At 55.4% G+C, this 19309-nt stretch overlaps 1 protein-coding gene across 2 annotated transcripts; it reads left to right on the forward strand.

Moving 5' to 3' along the window:
- Window positions 1–1932: 1932 nt before the first annotated feature.
- On the forward strand, window positions 1933–18668 carry KLHL26 (kelch like family member 26). 2 transcript variants are annotated; one of them, XM_058040853.1, is made up of 3 exons: window positions 1933–1998; window positions 13133–13315; window positions 15902–18668. In XM_058040853.1, exons 1-3 carry the CDS (start codon window positions 1952–1954, stop codon window positions 17481–17483), a joined length of 1812 nt encoding a protein of 603 aa, XP_057896836.1. In that variant the 5' UTR covers window positions 1933–1951; the 3' UTR covers window positions 17484–18668. The 2 variants fall into 2 exon arrangements, with proteins under 2 accessions (XP_057896836.1, XP_057896837.1); XM_058040854.1 differs by lacking the exon at window positions 13133–13315 and having other exon boundaries at window positions 1946–1998.
- Window positions 18669–19309: the final 641 nt, after the last annotated feature.

Genomic DNA, 19309 nt, shown 5'->3' on the forward strand with positions numbered 1-19309 from the left:
AGCACGGCACCCTCTGGAGGGAACTGCGGCTCCTGCACGGGCGGCTGCGGGCAGCAGCCCTGCTCCGAGCGGCCTGGAGGGAGCTTCGTGCCCACCACGGCTGTCCTGGCTGGCCGCAGACGTGACGGGTGCCGCAGGGGACAGCGAGGGATACACGGATGACACTGAGGGATACACGGGTGACACTGAGTGATCCACGGGTGACACTGAGGGATACACAGGGGACACTGAGGGATACACAGGGGACACTGAGTGATCCACGGGTGACACTGAGGGATACACAGGTGACACTGAGGGATACACGGATGACACTGAGGGATACACGGGTGACACTGAGTGATCCACGGGTGACACTGAGGGATACATGGGTGACACTGAGGGATACACGGGTGACACTGAGGGATACACAGGGGACACTGAGGGATACACGGGTGACACTGAGGGATACACAGGTGACACTTGAGTGATCCACGGGTGACACTGAGCACTCTGCAGGTGACACTGAGGGATACACGGGTGACACTGAGGGATACACAGGGGACACTGAGGGATACACGGGGGACACTGAGGGATACACAGGGGACACTGAGGGATACACGGGTGACACTGAGGGATACACGGGTGACACTGAGTGATCCACGGGTGACACTGAGGGATACATGGGTGACACTGAGGGATACACGGGTGACACTGAGGGATACACAGGGGACACTGAGGGATACACGGGTGACACTGAGGGATACACAGGTGACACTGAGTGATCCACAGGTGACACTGAGGGATACACAGGGGACACTGAGGGACACACAGGTGACACTTGAGTGATCCACAGGTGACACTGAGGGATACACAGGGGACACTGAGGGACACACAGGTGACACTTGAGTGATCCACGGGTGACACTGAGCACTCTGCAGGTGACACTGAGCGATCCACAGGTGACACTGAGCGCCCCGCAGGTGACATTGAGCGCTCCGCAGGTGACACTGGGTGCTCTGCAGGTGACACTGAGTGATCCGCAGGTGACACTGAGCACTCTGCAGGTGACACTGAGCGATCTGCAGGTGACACTGAGCACTCTGCAGGTGACACTGAATGATCCACAGGTGACACTGAGCGATCTGCAGGTGACACTGAGCACTCTGCAGGTGACACTGAGCGATCCACAGGTGACACTGAGCACCCCACAGGTGACACTGAGCGCTCCGCAGGTGACACTGGGTGCTCTGCAGGTGACACAGCGATCCGCAGGTGACACTGAGCTCTCTGCAGGTGACACAATGATCCGCAGGCGACACTGAGCGCTCCGCAGGTGCAATCCCGAGGGAAGTGCTGGGATTTCAGGCTGCAGCAAAGGAGGACATCAGCGGGATGATGCTCGGAGGGAAGGAGCTGGTGGCCTGGAGGTGGTGACACATCCGTGCGACCCCGCAGCTGCAGGGAGGTGACATCTCCTGGGACATCCCTGCGGACAGAACCCCAAGAGGCAGCGACAGAGCCTCAAAGTCCTCATTGAGGGGTGACAGAGTCCTGGTCCCTGCACTCTGGGGGGTGACAGAGCCCCGAGCACCTTGGCCGTGGGGAGGTGACGGCCCCAATCCCACAACCCCGGGAGAAGCGACAGCCGCTCCAGCCCCGGCAGAGGTGCCAGTCCCCGGTTCGAGGTGCCAGTCCCCGGTCCCCATCCCCGGGCAGCGGTGCCAGCCCCGGTCGGTCCCCATCCCGGCAGCGGTGCCAGCCCCGGTCGGTCCCCATCCCGGCAGCGGTGCCAGCCCCGCTCTCCCGCGGGGCGGTGACACGGCGGCGGCGGCGGTGGCGGCGGGGCGGCGCCAGGCCCGGCGGGCTCGCAGCGGAGCCCGCGGCTCCCGGTCCCCGCCGCTGCTGCGCCTTTAACGCGGCGGCCCCGCCGCCTCCCCCGCGGCACCGGCGGCTGTGGCGGCGGCGCTCGGCGATGGCGGAGTCCGGCGGGGCCGAGTTCGGCGCGGAGCGGCCGAGCAGGTGAGCGGGGCCGGCGCGGCCTAGGCCGGGCAGCGGGGCCGGGCCCCATCGGCCCGCGGGGCGCCGGGCCCGGCCTCACCGAGCGCCGGCCGGGCCGCACCGAGAGCCGCTGCCCGGGGGCGCTGGCGGGCGGCAGCACGGCCCGGTGCCCGGTGTACCCGGTGCTCAGTGCCCGGTGCCCGGTGCCCGGTGTACCCGGTGCTCAGTGCCCGGTGCCCGGTGCTCGGTGCCCGGTGTACCCGGTGCTCAGTGCCCGGTGTCCGGTGCTCGGTGCCCGGTGTGCCCGGTGCTCAGTGGTCGGTGCCCGGTGCCCGGTGTGCCCGGTGCCCGGTGCTCGGTGTACCCAGGCCAGGGATTGTCCTGAGCGGGGACCGTGATGAGCAGAGATGCTGTTGCTCGTGGGGTGTGTGAGGGGGGAGGCTCTAAAGTAGAAAACAGTGTGAATTCTATAGTGAATCCCACGGGGAATCCACCCCGTGAGTCCCACCCTGGCTCAGCTCTGTGGAGCCACCAGCTGTGTGTGTTTATCAAAGCCCCAGGTGTAGCACTTGCAGAGACACCCAAGTTTTGCCATTCTGCTGCCCCCCATCCCTTCTGCTGTGCCTGCAGACCCCCAGTCCCTGATTTTGGGAGGGTTATTCAGGCTTTGAAGGGGGCGCGGGGCAGGTGGTACCTGTCAGGGTGATGTGGTACCTGTTGGGGAGATGTGATACCTGTCAGCGTAATGTGGTATCTTTTGGTTTGATGTGGTGCCTCTCAGGGTGATGTGGTACCTGTGTGGGTGATGTGGTACCTGTCAGGGGATGCTCTGGGTGTTGCAGGTGGTACCTGCTCACGGAGGAGTTTCTGCTCCCAGGGTTTGTTTCCCTGCCTCGCCATCGCTTGGGCAGTTGTGCTTTCTGCCTGGGGCAGTTGTGCTGTCTGTCTGGGGCAGTTGTGCTGTCTGTCTGGGGCAGTTGTGCTGTCTGTCTGGGGTAGTTGTGCTGTCTGTCTGGGGCAGTTGTGCTGTCTGTCTGGGGTAGTTGTGCTGTCTGTCTGGGGCAGTTGTGCTGTCTGTCCCGGGGCTGTTGGTGCTATCTGGATCAGTTGTGCTGTCTGTCCCGGGGATGTTTCCCTGCTGCTCTCTGGCTCTCCCTTCCCCTCAAAGCCCGGTTTATCCTCAGCGCTGCCTCCTGCAGTCCCCACCCGTTTGTGTCACACCGCGGAGGGGAAGCTCTCCCAGGCATTGCTCAGCCTGGAGAAGCCTCTCTGAATCCTCACCTATAGATCTATTCTATTTTTTCCCCCTAATAACCATCTGTGCTCTGTGGAGCTCCACGCTGTGTCACCTGCAGCGTCTCATTTCATCCCTCTGCGCCTCCCTTTCCTTTCTCAGGCAGGAATCCCGGCACTTCTCACTCCAGGTGTTGGTAGCACTTCTCCCCTGGCACTTGGGAGTTCCCTGGGTGTGCAGCAGTGAGAAATGGAAGTAATTTGTTTCAGGGCTGTGATAAATCACCCAGGCTGGAGCTGCAGCAGTTTTATTCCCCCGAGCTGCAGCTCCGTCATGTTCCCTATCGCTGAGTGTTTATTTTCTTTGTTAATTTTAAAGCAAAGCCCGTTCAAGTTTGGATCCTGCTTCTTGTTGGCCGGCAGTTTAAAGGTTTTTTTTTTGCTTGTTTGAAGGTGGATTTATTGGGGAATAGGAGGAGAAACCTGATGGAGGACTTGGGATGTGGTGTGTGGAGCGTGAGGAGGATTCCAAGGGCATTCCCTGTCAGCAGTGATTCCTTGCTAGGTGCTTCCACTGGTGGCTTTTTGCGCTTCTCCTCTGCTCCCTGAGGCAGGAGGACAGAGGCTCGGGGCTGTTTCACACATGCCATTTGGATGGAGCACTGCAGCTCCAACGCCCCGGGCAGAATTTCCATCTTTGGAATTGCTACCGCTGGCCCGGGAGCTGCCCCGAGCAGGGGAATTCACTGAAAATTCGCTGCTCTGCTGGGATCCTGCCCTTCCATTCACACTCTGCGGGGACCGTGGGGACAAAAGGACATGCTGATAAAGCCACTCCTGGGCATTGAAAAGCAAATTGCCCCGATCTTCTGTTTTCAAATAAACTTGGGGTTTGGGTGTTTTTTTCCTCTCTTCCTCCTTGGGTAGAATTTCATGGCTTACAATTAGGTTTCATATTTTACTCCCAGTCCTCTCTGTCACGTAGAGGGAGAGTTTCAGGCTGCAGAATTCACTCCAAGGGACTGAGGAGAGGAAACTTGGGACCTTTTGGGACGCTCAGCAGGAGAAGCTTCTGTGCTTGAGCCTTGGTGAGGTGGGGTTGTGCAAAGCACAAAAATCTGGGAAAAACATCATCCCAGATGCTGGAGAGAATGTCCCTCTGCAGGCCTTTCCATGGGAATGAATGGAGGTGTACAGACAAGCTGCTGAGGAATTAATTGGGAGAAATCCCCTGAAGGACACACTGGAGTGTTTGCTGTGAAAATCAGGATGAGCAGGCAAGGTCTTGTGACAAATGTCTGGGTCCCCATCGAGGGAGTGCTGACCTGAGCTTCCCAAACTTTATTCCTTCTGAGAAAGTGCTGGGAAGGAGAGGAATATCCATGGGGATGGAGTAAACCCCAAAGGGGGAAGATAAGGGCTGTGAGCCTGCCTGGCTTTGGTGTTCCTGTCATCTCCTACAGCCTCACCCTTCAATCAGCCTCGGTATTTTTTCCCTTTTGGAGCTGAAGTGGAGTTTTTGTGGGGTTTCCATGATCTATCCTCTGCCACATGGCAAGTTTCAGACAGATTTAGTTGTTAGATCTGGTAGACGTGGTGTAAATGTTTATGCTCGAGCTGAATCACTGTAAAAATAACTGCAGCCTGCTCCTGCAGTGTGGGGAGAGCCCTGAGCTGGGGGTTTTATTTACACCAAAAGTGAACTTGGGGGATGCTCCACAGGTCCCTGTCCTACCTCTGAGTGCTGTGTGGCTTTGTGAGGAGGAGCCTTGCACAGCAGGACGTGGTTAAAGTGTCTCTCCCACTTTGTCATTTATTAAGAAATGCTGGATTTGCACAGAAATTTGGGATCTTTAAGGAAAGCTGTTCTGGGTGGCACAAAGCCTGTGCAAGACGCAGCTGGGAGAGAAAACAATGTTGTGATGGGGACACACCTGAGTGCAGAGGGTTCGGGTCAGGAGAGCAATGGGCTGCAAGTGGATTTGAGCTGGAATTTGATGCTGAGTGCTGGAAACCACCAATTCCTCCATTTCCACGGAGCAACGGGGCTCCGTGTTTGCTGCTGCTCTCTGCTGCTCCATCACTTTGTGCCGGGTTTGCCTGAGCTCCCCGGCTGCTGCCAGGCTCCAGCGTGGAGGGTGGAGGTGCAGGGAGGGGAGAGGAGCACCTGCCCTGCACGTACCTGCTCCTGTCCTGTTGCCACACTGCCCAGGGCGTGCCATCCTGCTGCACAAACGGCCTGGCACAGGCTCTGCTCCAAGGACCTCTGCAAAAGCTGGAACTTGCCTGACTTCTCCCCAGGTGTGGAGCGGGATGGGGCTGTGGGACAAAGTGGGGAGTGGGCTCCTGGCACTGGGGACCCTCCTGCCAGAGCTGTGGCACAGCTGGCACAGCTGGCACGGGCTGTCCCCACAGGGAAGGGGACACAGAGGTGGCTGAGCTGTGCAGAGCCCAGGCAGGTCCTGGCAGGTTTTGGGATGGGCACCATGCCATGGATCAGCTCTGGAAGGTCCTGGCAGGTTTTGGGATGGGCACCATGCCATGGATCAGCTCTGGAAGGTCCTGGCAGATTTTGGGGTGGGCACCATGCCATGGATCAGCTCTGCTGGGCTCCCAGAGCTGGCAGGTCCTGGCAGATTTCGGGCTCCAGAGGTGTCAGGGTGGCACAGGGCCGGGCACAAGGCAGGAGGGCAGGTCCAGCAGTGCCTGTGTGGCCCAGGTGACACTGCTGGGGTGGCCCTGGTGGCTCTGCTGTGCTTCCCGACACCACTAGGTGCCTCCCGGCCTTTGCACTGCTGGGAGAGGCTCAGGAGCACCCGCTGCTCCCTCGGGCTGTTCCAGCAGCCGGGCACTGCTCGCATTTTTGGGTTATTTCGGACGTGGCACCGCTCGAATTTCACTTTTTGCTCTGCAGGGTTGGGGAAATGTGCGGTGTTTGAGGCAGGGAGTATTGAGTGTGTGACCAGCCCCAGCTTGGGGCTGTACATGGACTTTATGGGATGCAAACTCCACACTCTGAGGGTCCCTGAGTGCCCGGCTCTGTCCCTGCTGTCACTGGCGTGGACGTGCTCCAAGCGGTTTTAGTGTTTGCTCTGTTTGTTCTGCCTCAGAGGGATCAGGTTTGGGGCTGGCAAAAAATAATCATCGAGTTTGTGGTGTGAGGGAGCATCTTCTCATTTTCAATCGAGGTGGTGACAGGGCAGGGATGGGTGGTGATGGGTGCCACCTCTCCAGATGTCACCTCTCCAGATGTCACCTCTCTGCTGTCACCAGCTTTGGGCAGGACTGAGGAAAAGCCAGTACAGGACAAACCCCCTAATGGTGGTAGCTCTAAATATGAAAAAAGAGCAATGGCAGATCCTTGTCATTAATCTCACTGTGACATTTTTTGCCCCTCCAAGCCCTGGTGCCCAAACCTGGGCTCATGCACCTCTCACCTGAGAGTCCTCTGCTGCTTCTGGCTGCTGAAGGACCAGCACCAAACTGCGCCAGCACCAAGATGCCTCTGGCTCTGCGACAGAAGCATTAAAAAATCTCATTCTGGGGGGTTTTTATTGCTATTTTTCTTCCCCCCTCTCAGTTTTTCCTGGGTACGGCATGTCCTGCCCAGACCTCACGTTGGAACCCCGGGCGGTGGCAGAGTTGAACATGTTCACATCTTTCACCCTCCACTTTTTCGCTGCTCCGTTTCACCAGGCCAGCCAGCTTTTTGACAGCCATCCAGTTTTATTAGTGCAGAAAGCAAAATCCCACCTCCTTTGGCTTGCAAACAACCTCCTGATTGATGCCTGGGAGCAGAGTGAAATTCGTGTGTGTCTGCAGGGCCCCGAGCGAGCCCGGCGCAGAAGAAAAGAAAAACAGAGATTTTGGAAATGTCTCAGGCTTCTAAGGACATAAAAAATAATATTTAGCAAATAAATAAATGGAAAAGCTTCCTGCTGCTTTACCTTTGGGCTCCAGGGTGTCCTTGGTTGCAGCCTGGGGGAAATGGGATGCAGATAAAGAAATCAGGGGATCAGCAGGGCCTGAGGCAGAAAGCGCTGGACGATGAGCCAGGTGCCTCCTGGCTCATGTGAAATCCAGCTTTAATTGCTGTTTGCACGGAGCTGCAGGGCTGCTCAGGCCTGGGCTGGCCAGCAGTGGTCATTGTGGGCACAGCAGTGCCCAGCCCCGTGCCAGGGCTGACCAGTCCGGCTGCTGGGAGAGGGACCAGCCTTTGGAGCCTGAAACAGAACTGAAAAAAAGCTTTGTTCGCTGGGCTTTGTCCTTTTCCTTTCTTAAACAGTGAATGTTTCTTTGCTCTCCCTTTGCCAAACAATAAATTCCCTGAAATTTTGAGGCTGGAGACTTTTCAAACTTTCCCGTTGCGCTTGGGGCGTTTTCCATGGGTCCATTATTTTCACACAGAGTATCACTCCTGAAACTCAGCCCCATTTGTGAGCTCTTCATTTGAGCCCTGCAAATTGCCAGTCACTTTTAAACAGCGATATTAGTCTCAGGCTCTCTCCTTTTATTTATTACTTTGATGAAAGAGATGGTGTCAGGAGTGGAAAATGAGTGGAGGCAGGGGAGGGAAATGGGAGAAATTAAGGGAAGGAGTTGGAAAAAGGAACAAAGAAATCGATTAAACACTTTCTTCTTTGCGCCCATATCTTTCTTGAGGATGATTTTGTTTCGCTGGAAAGCATCCCCTTCAATCAGAGTGTTAATATTTAATTAGTTGCTGATCATTCAGTGCTTATTGTGGATTTCTGATTTGGCCAGAAATCGCTGTGAGTGCTGTTGGGAGCACAATGCAGGTTAACAGGGCAGGAATTTCGTGCCTCATCTTCCTTGCCCCAGACTCCCCAGGGAACTCCTTGCTGTGTCTGCTTGGAGGGATGCAAAGGCCACAGGAATATTCCCCCAAAATCCCAAATGAGAGTCTGGGAGGCAGCAAATCCGCAGTGAAGGGCTCAGCCTTTCTGCCCTAACGTAGCATTTGTGAGTGTGAAGTGCTGAAAACTCATTTTCATCGTTTGGGCATGTGATATAAAGCCTCAGGATCTGAAATATTACAGTCACCATGGCTACCAGTGACTTATCTGAGGGAGTTTGACTTTTGTTTTGATTTTAAGTGTCTTAATTGTAGTTTAAAAATCAGAATCTAAATGTGTTTTTTTACTTAGGCATGAAACTAAAGGCATTAAATGATTTGCATTATTAAAATATCTATAATGCTGCCTGTCAAAGGTTCCTAAAGAAGGTCCTTAATATTCATACCTTATGTTCTAAATAAAGTTACTCTCCAGCTTTATGGGAGTTCTGCCTCTCTCACCACAAAAAATGCCTTGCAGGTGCCTCGCTGGCTATTCTGCAACCCCAGCCCTTTTTGCTCAGCCTTGGAAAAGCTGTGCCACTCCATTCCTGGTGCTTTTCCACACGTTCTGCTGCTTTCCCCCCTTCCCCTGCTGTCCCCCAGCCCTTCCCTGCAGGGTCCCACCTCTGGAGCTGGCGTTTCTGGAAGAGTTTGGCTCTTGGAAGTTTGCCCTGCTCAGGAATCCTGCCAAGCCCCCTCCAGTTTCTGCTGGATGAAAAATGACCCGGCACCACCTGCCCAGAAAGTGGGGAAACGTGGGGATGCTGAGCTGGGATGGAGAGCACCAAAGTGCCCCTCCTTCCATGTTGTAAAAGGAGAGGAGGAACACGACGGGCAGATTTTTCTCCCTTAATTCAATCACTGAAATGTTACAATCTGTCCTGCTCTAATTCTCTCCACTTGTGCTTGTGCAGTGGTTGCAAACATGCTGAAATATGAACTCATGCTTGGTAAGCCTTTAATTCCAGCTTTGATGTTTTTAATCATCAGGACAGATTTGGTAAAAATGATTCATTAGCTCGAAAGGCATCCTTGGCTGCCACGTGACGCCGTGGGGAGCGGAGGAGGCAGCGCCAGGGCCGCTTCTGCTTCTTCTTGGGGTGCTCTTTGTGCCTGAGCTGGTCCTGCAGGTGTGGCCCTCAGCATCTGGGGCTCTGGGGTGTGCAGGTGCCTCCTCTGGGGTGTGCAGGTGCCTCCTCTGGGGCTCTGGCATGTCCAGGTGCCCAGGGATGTCCCAGGGGTGTCCCAGGGATGTCCCAGGGATGTCACGGGGATGTCCCAGGGATGTCCCAGGGATGTCCCAGGGGTGTCCCAGGGGTGTCCCAGGGGTGTCCCAGGGATGTCACCAGGATATCACAGGGATGTCACCGGGATGTCCCAGGGATGTCCCAGGGGTGTCCCAGGGATGTCCCAGGGGTGTTCCAGGGATGTCACAGGGAGGTCACAGGGATGTCACCGGGATGTCCCAGGGATGGTCCAGGGGTGTTCCAGGGATGGCCCATGGATGTCACAGGGATGTCACCGGGATGGTCCAGGGATGTCACAGGGGTGTCCCAGGGATGTCACCGGGATGGTCCAGGGGTATCCCAGGGATGTCACAGGGGTGTCCCAGGGATGTCACCGGGATGGTCCAGGGGTATCCCAGGGATGTCACAGGGATGTTCCCAGGGATGTTCTATGGATGTCACAGGGGTGTCCCAGGGGTGTTCCAGGGGTGTCCCAGGGGTGTCCCAGGGGTGTTCCAGGGGTGTCCCAGGGGTGTCACAGGGATGTCACAGAGATGTCACAGGGATGTCCCAGGGGTGTCCCAGGGGTGTCACAGGGATGTTCCCATGGATGTCACAGGGACGTTCCCGGCGCGTTCCCAGAGCTCTGAGGCTGCTGCCCATAAGGCATCTCTCCCCCCTGTGGGATTCCAGCTGCCCCCGCCGTGCGTGCCATGGGGATGAAAGGATCCCTTTGACAGCTGTTTCCATATGGAAAGTGGCAATGCTGTTGTGCAAAGCCACCTTTGTGCCCGCAGAGCCACGTGAGGGCCTGCTGGTGGCAGGGTGTTGGGATCCCTGCCGTGGGTGCTGGGGTGCCCACTGTGGGATGTTGGTGTGGGTGTGATTTTTGCGTCCTGCGTTTTTCCAGCGGAGAAAATTGGCTGCAGCCCCATTCCTGACCCTGCTGACCCATTGAAACCCCTGTGAAACTCCAGCTTTTTGAGCATCCCCAGGAAAATTCCAGAAGCTCCCCATCCCTGCCTCCGAGGAAAGGGAAGCAGCAGAATAAACACTTTCTCCCCGTTGTGCTGAAAGGCTTTTATCTCCCGGGGCACGTTCTGAGCTGCGAGGAGGAGGAGGAGACAAAACTCTTCCCAAGTTTTGTCTTCCAGGCTGTTCCTGCTGTAACAAATTGTTAAGCAACAAGTACACGGCATTTGGAGATCTGGGATGAGATAGCGACAGCCTCACAAAGGCGCTCTCACATGTTCAAGGCTTCCTTTTGTGCTCCGGGCTTTTATATATTTATTTTTCACTCTCTGGCATCCAACTGCTGCTCCTCTTCTTCCTCCATTGCCAGGGCTGCCAAGGCCGTGGATTCAGGCATGCTCCCGTGTCCAGCCAAGCCTGCTCTTATCACAAATCCCTTTTTCCTGCCCGCAGAGCAAACACGGCTTGGTGCTGTTCTCTCACCTCTCCTCCTCCCCCTTTGTTTTCCAGAAATCCCTTACTTGATTTCTCATGCTTTGTGTGGACTTTGTTTTGTTTCCAGCTTTTTTTTTCCTCCCTAAAATCCTTCTGTGGTTTTTTTTTTTTTTTTTTTTTTTTTTTTTTTTTTTTTTTTTTTGCTGGACATTAGTGATGCTTTTTTTTTGTTTTACTTTTTTTTTTTTTTTCCCCCTCCTTCAGGGTATTGTGTAATCATTGGATCCTTTTATTCTATCCCTGTAAATAGACAAAGGGACCAGAACACGGAGTTTTTTCCTGGAGTGGCTGTTCCATTACCTGTTGAAATGAATGCCACATCCGAACACCTTTATGCCACACAGATGGGCCAACCCACCCTGAGCTAATCCTGTAAAAGTGAATTGAGGAAAAGGAAAAAATACAGGAATATTTGTGCAGGTGACGCCGGTTGTTTGAACCTGTGCTGCCTGTGGATCCAGGGGCAGCATTCCCATAGGGATGAACCCCAAGGCTGGCTGGGAAGGGGAATGTTTGAAATCAGTACCAAAAAAAAATTTAAAAACTGAGGAAAATTTGCATGAGGAGACTCCTGCAGAGATGGAGTGTGACAAAGTGACACAAACTCAGGAGTTTGGGGTCCTGCTGGATCCGTCCCTGTGGATTTTACCTGTCCAGCCTGGAGCTGTGGCTTTTGTGCTGCTCATGGACCTTTCCTCCTTCCTCCCCAGCAAACCCAGGTTGCAGCCAGGAGAGGGAAAGGGGTTTGGCGTGCTGAGAATCCCTCCAATCTCTTCCCTCTCTTTTCCTCGGGACAGACATTTCTTGGCTTGCAGAGTGTGGATAAAGGTCCTGTCAGCAGCTGCCTTCGTGCTAATCCCTTTTATTCCAGCGAGGAACACCCCACGCTCTGCTCTGAGGCTCTTTGGAGCACTTTGATTTTAGGGAGGGCATTTCAGACCACCCCGCCCCAGCTGAGCACCCCCAGCCATCCCAGCAGGAGCTCCCATGGATTTTGAGGAGCGTTCCCAAGCCTGAGGAGCTTGATCCAGCCTGCCAAGGTTTGCTTTGAGCTCCAGAGCCGCCTCCCAGAGCTCTGATGGACATCCCAGACTTCCCCTCTCCCTAAAGCTTGCAGGAAATTGCAACCCGATAGGAGCAGCCCTGTCCCCTGTCCCTCATTGTTTGAGGATTGTTTACATCCCCTTTTTTGTTATCCCATCTCCCTGACTCTTGCCTGACCTCGCCGGCGCGTTTGGTCCATTGTGTGTGGCTGTTGTTGTTCTTAGGGAGGAGGGTTGGAGCAAACCCTGGGATTACTCAACCCTGCCTGCTCCTTTTTGGCTCCCTTGCTTGATTCCACCTACATAATAATAATAATAATAATAATAATAATAATAATAATAATAATAATAATAATAATAATAATAATAATAATAGTAGTGATGATAATTCCCTCTAGGTGCAGTCCTAAGTGCACTCTCCCACTGTGGATTTGGAGCAGCTCACACACCTTCCCAGACTCGGGATAATCTCCTCGGGATTGTTTTGAGGTCATGTTTCCATAAAAGATTCCTCAAAAAGGCAGGGACCAAGCAGCAGGATGCTCCTGGAAACATCAGCTCCATCCTGACCGTTGATCCCTGTGTTTTCTCCCCAGTGATCCTGAAAAGTCGGCCGGAGCTGGATTAAATTCCACAGATGAATTTGGGGTTCCCCAGGAGCGGCTCAGGGCACCTTGCAGTGGCTCCTGGAGTTCTCTGCAGAGCATCCCCAGGGTGCTCCCCTGGAGCAGGGCCCTGCTGCTGCCCCTGCCAAGCGCCTGTGAGGGCAGGCAGAGCCCGTGGGGAGCAGTGTGAGAGGCTCTGGGAAGAGCAGGGAGGTGTTTACCCTGCTGACCAACAGCTCCAACAGCTGACGCGGTTCAGGGCAGCCAGTGCCGTGCAATATTCTGCTTTTTGCTCCTCTCCTGGGGGTCAGGCAGCAGGGAAGGATCAGATGGGGCAGGCAGGAGCAGGGGTGCAGCAGCTGCACCACGGAAGGTGCTGAGCAGGAGCAGCAAATGTGGCTGGGTGCTGTGGTTGGAGTGCAGGTCAGGGTGGGCTCTGGTGGAGACACCAGCGTTCCCTGGAGGCTGTGGCCCCAGGAGATGTCTGGCTGGTGTCTGGAGCCCCGCGTGTGCTGCAGGGATGTCAGCAGTGCCAGAGCATGTCTGCAAATCATGCAAGTGTTTTGTGCTGGGAGAAGGGAGCTCGAGGTGTTCCCTGGGTGGCTCTGAGGTGGGAGTTTGCCTTCCAGCTGGTGCCAGCTGCTGTGTGCCCATCTGGCTGGGTGGGTGTGTGACATTGTGTGCTCATCTCAAACCAGGCTGTCTCTCTTGTTCTGTTTTTAGCATGGCTGACAAGAACAGCACCCTGAAATGCACGTTCTCTGCTCCTGGCCACAGCACCACGCTGCTGCAGGGACTGGCCTCGCTCCGAGCCCAGGCTCAGCTGCTTGATGTCATCCTCACTATAAATAATGAAGTGTTTCAGGTTCATAAAGTTGTCTTGGCTGCCTGCAGTGACTATTTCAGGTGAGAACCCCATAGGGAAGCAGGCACTTTCACCTTTCCCGTGGGTTTGCTGTCTCCCCATCCTCCCCATCCCAGCCTCCCCAGCACATCCCAAAGTCCCACCCTGCAGAAGCCTTGGGAGGTTTGGTTTGCTCCATGAGTGTCCTGCAGGCAGGTAGAGGTTCAGGAGCAGTCCCTCTGCACTCAGGTTTGTTCAGCTGCAGCTGCTGGGCCAAGGCAGGAGCCCAAGCTGAGGTTTGGACCCCACCTGGGCAGGTGTTGGTGCTGCTTTTGCTGTTGAGCTGGTTTGGAAGTGGCAGTGAGGCTCCAAAATGAGGCACCCCATCCTCCTGTTCTGTGTAGCCACCTCTGCTCTGCCTGTGGGGCTCCCTGCCCCTGGGCTGAGAGCACCAAGTGTGGTTCCAGAAGGTCTGGGAGAATTGTCCCAGCTGCTGTGGGCTGAAAACCAAAGCACTGTGAGGAGTTCTGCAGCCAAATCAATGCAGAGAGAGTCCTGAGTGAAAATAGGAGTTTCATCCATCTTGCCTCCGTCACAGAATCACAGAATCACAGAATTGTGATTGTGAGGTTGGAAAAGATCTCCAAGGCCATCGAGCTCAACCTTGTCACCAGCCTAGAGCACCGAGTGCCACATCCAGGAGCTCCTGGGACAGCTCCAGGGATGGGGGCTCCAAACTGAGGACACACCATTAACCCTGGAGCTGCTCTGGGTTGGAAATGGCACTGTTTGTTCCTCCCTGCCAGGGTGGTTCCACTGTCAGAGTCTCATTGCTGAGTGGGTTCCTGCTCAGAACCTTCAGTGGGTTCCTGCTCAGAACTTCAGAGGTGCTCAGGAAGGTTGTCCTGGGGAACAACAGCAGAATAATCCAGGTTTTGAAACCACTCTGTAGTTTTTTTTTTTCTGAGGGAAGGGGGAGGGAAAAGAGTGAAATTGAAGCATTTATATAATCAGCATTTTAGAACCATAACACTTTTGAAGGGAATTGCATTCTAGTTGATGGTTTGTCTTCAGCATGGCAACAATGAAGGCTCAGTGGGGGCTTTCCTCTCCCTGCTGAGCTGGTGCAGCAGCACACGCGTGGCTGTGTGTCCTCTGGGGCGAGGGATCAGGGCTGGGACAGGGGATGTGCTGGGGTTTCTGCACAATGCTCTCATCTGCTGCACGGACAAATAATTGGGAACAGCGTTCCTGGTCACTGGGTTACAGCAGGCTGATCTCACAGGCAGATATTTCCTCATTTAGGTCATTTAGGATTTCTTGGGTTTATGCTGGAAGGCAGCAGGTTTTCTAGCCTGGTTTGGACAGGAAACTTGGAACTCCTGTCTTTTGACAGCGTTCCCAAGATATTCCTTTATTCCCGTGTCGAGGCAGGGTCTGCTCAGCATTTTTTGGGGCTGACTCTCACCTTGGAGTCGGCACAGGCATCTCTGGTGACACCACGGGTTTACCTTTCCCATGGAAAAGAGCAGGTGGAAAAAAACAGCCCAAAAAGTGCAGGTTTGAGACCTTTTGTGCGACATTTCATGGATTGCTGGGATGTGTGTGCAGTGGCAGGGAGCAGTGACACTCCCGTCACCGGTGTCACTCCATGTCACCTGCTCTGACTTTGCCTGACCCACAACTGCTCTGCCACTGCTCCTTGAGCACCACGGGGTGCAGACCCTCACCCCCAACCACCCCTGGGCAGCAAACCCCTCAGGAACGGGCTGGGAATGGCCCAGATGCCAGAAAGGGCCCAAACCCCACAGGTGCAGCCCCAGCCCCATCTGGAGCAGCCTCCAGGCCTCGGTGTGGAATGTGCTTCCTGTGGAATTGGGGAGCCTCCCAAGGAGGAGATCCAGGGCCTGAGCTCTGCTGGCCTGGGCTGGTGCTGTGCTCGCAGCTGTGCTGTAACTGAGCCTTTTTCCCCCCATTTGTGTTTAATTGCCTGTCAGCCCCCTGCTGCCCGGGCTGCAGCTCCCATTTTTTCAGGCCTTGGGAGGGAGCCTTGCAGGGGAGGCTCTGCTGGAAGACCAAAGCTGTTCCTGAGATGTGCTGCACCTGCAATTTTTGAGCCATTTCGTAGTTGCCTGTGAGGTAAAGGATAACAGGGCCTAAAAGGCCTCGCTGCCAGGGGTCACTGAACTCCCACCACAGGTGTGTTCCCTCCTTGTGCCCCCAAATCCTAAACCTAAAACCACCTAAAACCCTTCAGGGTACGGCTCCCAGTCAGCTGGTGTACATCCCCTGGGATCCTTTTTGGTTGGATATCACGGATTTATTGGTGTCCAGAATTGTTCACTCCTGCTCTGGCAGCTCTGCCTCTTCCTGGAGCTTGGTCCTGTGGTCTGCTCCTATTCCTGCTGCCAGTGGGATTGAAAAACTTCTCCAGTTGCTGAATATTCCTCCTCAGTGCACTGTTTATGCAAGCCTTATGTAAGTCATTGCACACTCTCATTTCTCCTGGCTCGTAGAGATTTAGCCTTGATTTATTCCCCCCTTCCCCGCCCCGAGAGAATCAGAGTGTTAAATAAAACCCAATTCCGAGGTGCTGCATCTCTTGCTGAAGCAGGGGGGGGTTTTGTGTTTGTGTTGCTGACCCGCAGGGCCATGTTCACGGGCGGCATGAGAGAAGCCAGCCAGGACGTGATCGAGCTCAAGGGCGTGTCTGCCAAGGGCCTGAAGCACATCATCGACTTCGCCTACAGCGCCGAGGTCACGCTGGACCTCGACTGCATCCAGGACGTGCTGGGAGCCGCCGTCTTCCTGCAGATGGTGCCGGTGGTGGAGCTGTGCGAGGAGTTCCTCAAGTCGGCCATGAGCGTGGAGACGTGCCTCAACATCGGCCAGATGGCCACCACCTTCAGCCTGGCCTCCCTCAAGGAGTCCGTGGACGCCTTCACCTTCAGGCACTTCCTGCAGATCTCGGAGGAGGAGGATTTCCTGCACCTGCCGCTGGAGCGCCTGGTGTTCTTCCTGCAGAGCAACAAGCTCAAGAGCTGCAGCGAGATCGAGCTGTTCCGCGCCGCCGTGCGCTGGCTGCAGTTCGACCCCGCGCGCCGCGCCAGCGCCAGCCGCGTGCTCTGCCACATCCGCTTCCCGCTCATGAAGTCCTCGGAGCTGGTGGACAGCGTGCAGACCCTGGACATCATGGTGGAGGACGTGCTGTGCCGCCAGTACCTGCTGGAGGCCTTCAACTACCAGATCCTGCCCTTCCGGCAGCACGAGATGCAGTCGCCGCGCACGGCCATCCGCTCGGACGTGCTGTCCCTCGTCACCTTCGGCGGCACGCCCTACACCGACAACGACCGCACCGTCAGCCCCAAGGTGTTCTGCCTGCCCGACGCGGCCGGGCGCCAGTTCCGCGAGCTCACCGCCATGGAGGTGGGCAGCAGCCACTCGTGCGTGGCCGTGCTCGACAACTTCGTGTACCTGGTGGGCGGGCAGCAGCTGCAGTACCGCAGCGGGGAGGGCGCCGTCGACGTCTCCTACCGCTACGACCCCCACCTGAACCAGTGGCTGCGCATCCAGGCCATGCAGGAGAGCAGGATCCAGTTCCAGCTCAACGTCCTGCGCGGCATGGTGTACGCCACGGGCGGCCGCAACCGCTCGGGCAGCCTGGCCTCGGTGGAGAAGTACTGCCCCAAGGACAACGAGTGGACCTACGTGTGCTCCCTGAAGCGCAGGACGTGGGGCCACGCCGGCGCCACCGCGGGGGACAGGCTCTACATCTCGGGGGGCTACGGCATCTCCGTGGAGGACAAGAAGGCGCTGCACTGCTACGACCCCGCCGCCGACCAGTGGGAGTTCAAGACGCCCATGAACGAGCCGCGGGTGCTGCACGCCATGGTCAGCGCCAACAGCAGGATCTACGCCCTGGGGGGACGCATGGACCACGTGGATCGCTGCTTCGACGTCCTGGCCGTGGAGTATTACGTCCCCGAGACGGACCAGTGGACCACGGTGAGCCCCATGCGCGCGGGGCAGTCGGAGGCCGGCTGCTGCCTCCTGGAGAAAAAGATCTACATCGTGGGGGGCTACAACTGGCACCTCAACAACGTCACCAGCATCGTGCAGGTCTACAACACGGAGACGGACGAGTGGGAGAGGGACTTGCACTTCCCAGAGTCGTTCGCTGGCATCGCCTGCGCCCCCGTCATCCTCCCGCAGGTGACGAGCCAGAGGTGACTCAGGGGGCTCCGGGGGACAGGGAAGGACAGAACAGCTCCAGAATGTCCCTGCTTCTGCTGGGGAGCCCTGCAAGCCGGCTCCAGCAGCAGCACTTGCCAGCCAGGCAGACTGAACAGATGTTACAGCTGGGAAAAGCTTTTCTCTCCTCTCTCAGCCATTTTTGTGGTGGGGGGGAGCGTTTTGCCAACTTTTCGTATTTTTAATGCACTGCAAACATTGGCAGCTCAGGAGTCACTCAGCACTGGAGTCTTGTTTCCAAGAGATCAGGTGAGGGTTTTTTATCAATAGCTCCAAAACTAAAAAAATCATTGTGCGACGCTTTGTTGGTTTTTTAGCAAACAAAAAAACAAAACAAAACCAAAACCTGTGTAACACACTGACCTCCAGAAGCAATAAAAGGACAGTGGGAGCTACAGGAGCTCAGGTGCTTGGATTGGGAAGGCAGATCCCTGTTTTTCAAAGGTGACTTTTCCTTTTATTTCCCCTTCCTGAAAAAGGGAATATTTATCCCTGCACACCTCTGGTCTTCACTGCTCAGATCACACTGCAGTTCCTCAGCCCCTCCAGCTCCTCTAGTGCAGAAATTCTCCCTTAATTGGGGCGTGCAGGGTTTGCAGCACTAAAGCCATGGTGAAAGCTTGATTATATATAAACAGCATGATTATTTGGGTTTAGAAGTGCCAAAAATTTGGCTGTCCTGGCAATAAGAGCTCTGCAGTCAGTGAAGCCAAGAGCTCCCGCAGATTCTGGGTCAGGGTTTCCACCTTTCCCAACTCTTCCTCCAGTAAAGGAGGTGGGTGCTACTCCCTCAGCAGCTGCAAGGTTTTCTTCCCTGCCACGTGGATGAGCTGCTTGGCATCCCCAGACGATGGGAGCCCCAGTGGAATGTGGTTTTGTTGTTGTGGTGGTATTTTCAGTTAATGGGTTGGTTTGTGATGGCTCTGCCATTTTTGTAAAATCTTCACTGCACAGAACACTTCCTGAACTTTCCTCTCCTCCAAGCCATTTTCCTTATTTAATTTGACGAATGAATTGCAAAAACCTCTGCTTTTATCAGGAATTCTGTTTCCAAGGGCTTTGTTTTGTATCTGTGTCAGCTTGATTTGGATGCACGCGGTCTCCTTTTGTGGGGAAGCTGTTGCATTCTGCTCTGAAATAAATCCTGGGCTGCAGCCTTTAGTGACAACTCGTAGTGTCTGGTGTGCTGGTGAGTCCTGGAGGGGTCTGTGTGAAGCATGAGCTCCACAGCTCAGGGATTTTTCTGGAATCCAGGGGATCAGAGCACCTCTGGGTGGGATGGAGGGTGCTGGCAATCTGAATTCCAGATAAAAGCCATGCAGAATTTCCCCTGTTCCTCTCCCTTTGCTGGTTTGCAGTACTGAGTGGATGAAAAGGACGTGTTGCAGTGTGGAATGCTGCACTTGGAGGGCTCTCAGGCTCTTGCCTGGCTCCTTTTCTCTGCTCCTTTGGCCCGGCCTGGCCGCCAGAAACGCCCGGGATGGGCTTGGCAGAGACAGGAGGTGCTGAGAGGATGAGCTGGAGCTCACTGCAAGCTCCACAGCTCCAAAGGAACGGATTTTCCTTGCTGAATGGTTCCACATGTGTATGAAAATGGAATTTCTCAGGTGGGTAACAGTGGAGGTGTTCCTCCTTTCCTGTGTGCGGGGTCTGCTCAATCCCTCCCTGAGGGTGTTGTTCCTTCATCCAGAGTGACAGAGGGGTTCAGGTGGGTATTTGGGGTAAATCCTTCCCTGGCAGGGTGGGCAGGCCCTGGCACAGGTGCCCAGAGCAGCTGGGGCTGCCCCTGATCCCTGGCAGTGCCC

Source organism: Melospiza georgiana, chromosome 26 (assembly GCF_028018845.1).
Source record: "Melospiza georgiana isolate bMelGeo1 chromosome 26, bMelGeo1.pri, whole genome shotgun sequence".
In the NCBI taxonomy this organism is placed as follows: domain Eukaryota; kingdom Metazoa; phylum Chordata; class Aves; order Passeriformes; family Passerellidae; genus Melospiza; species Melospiza georgiana.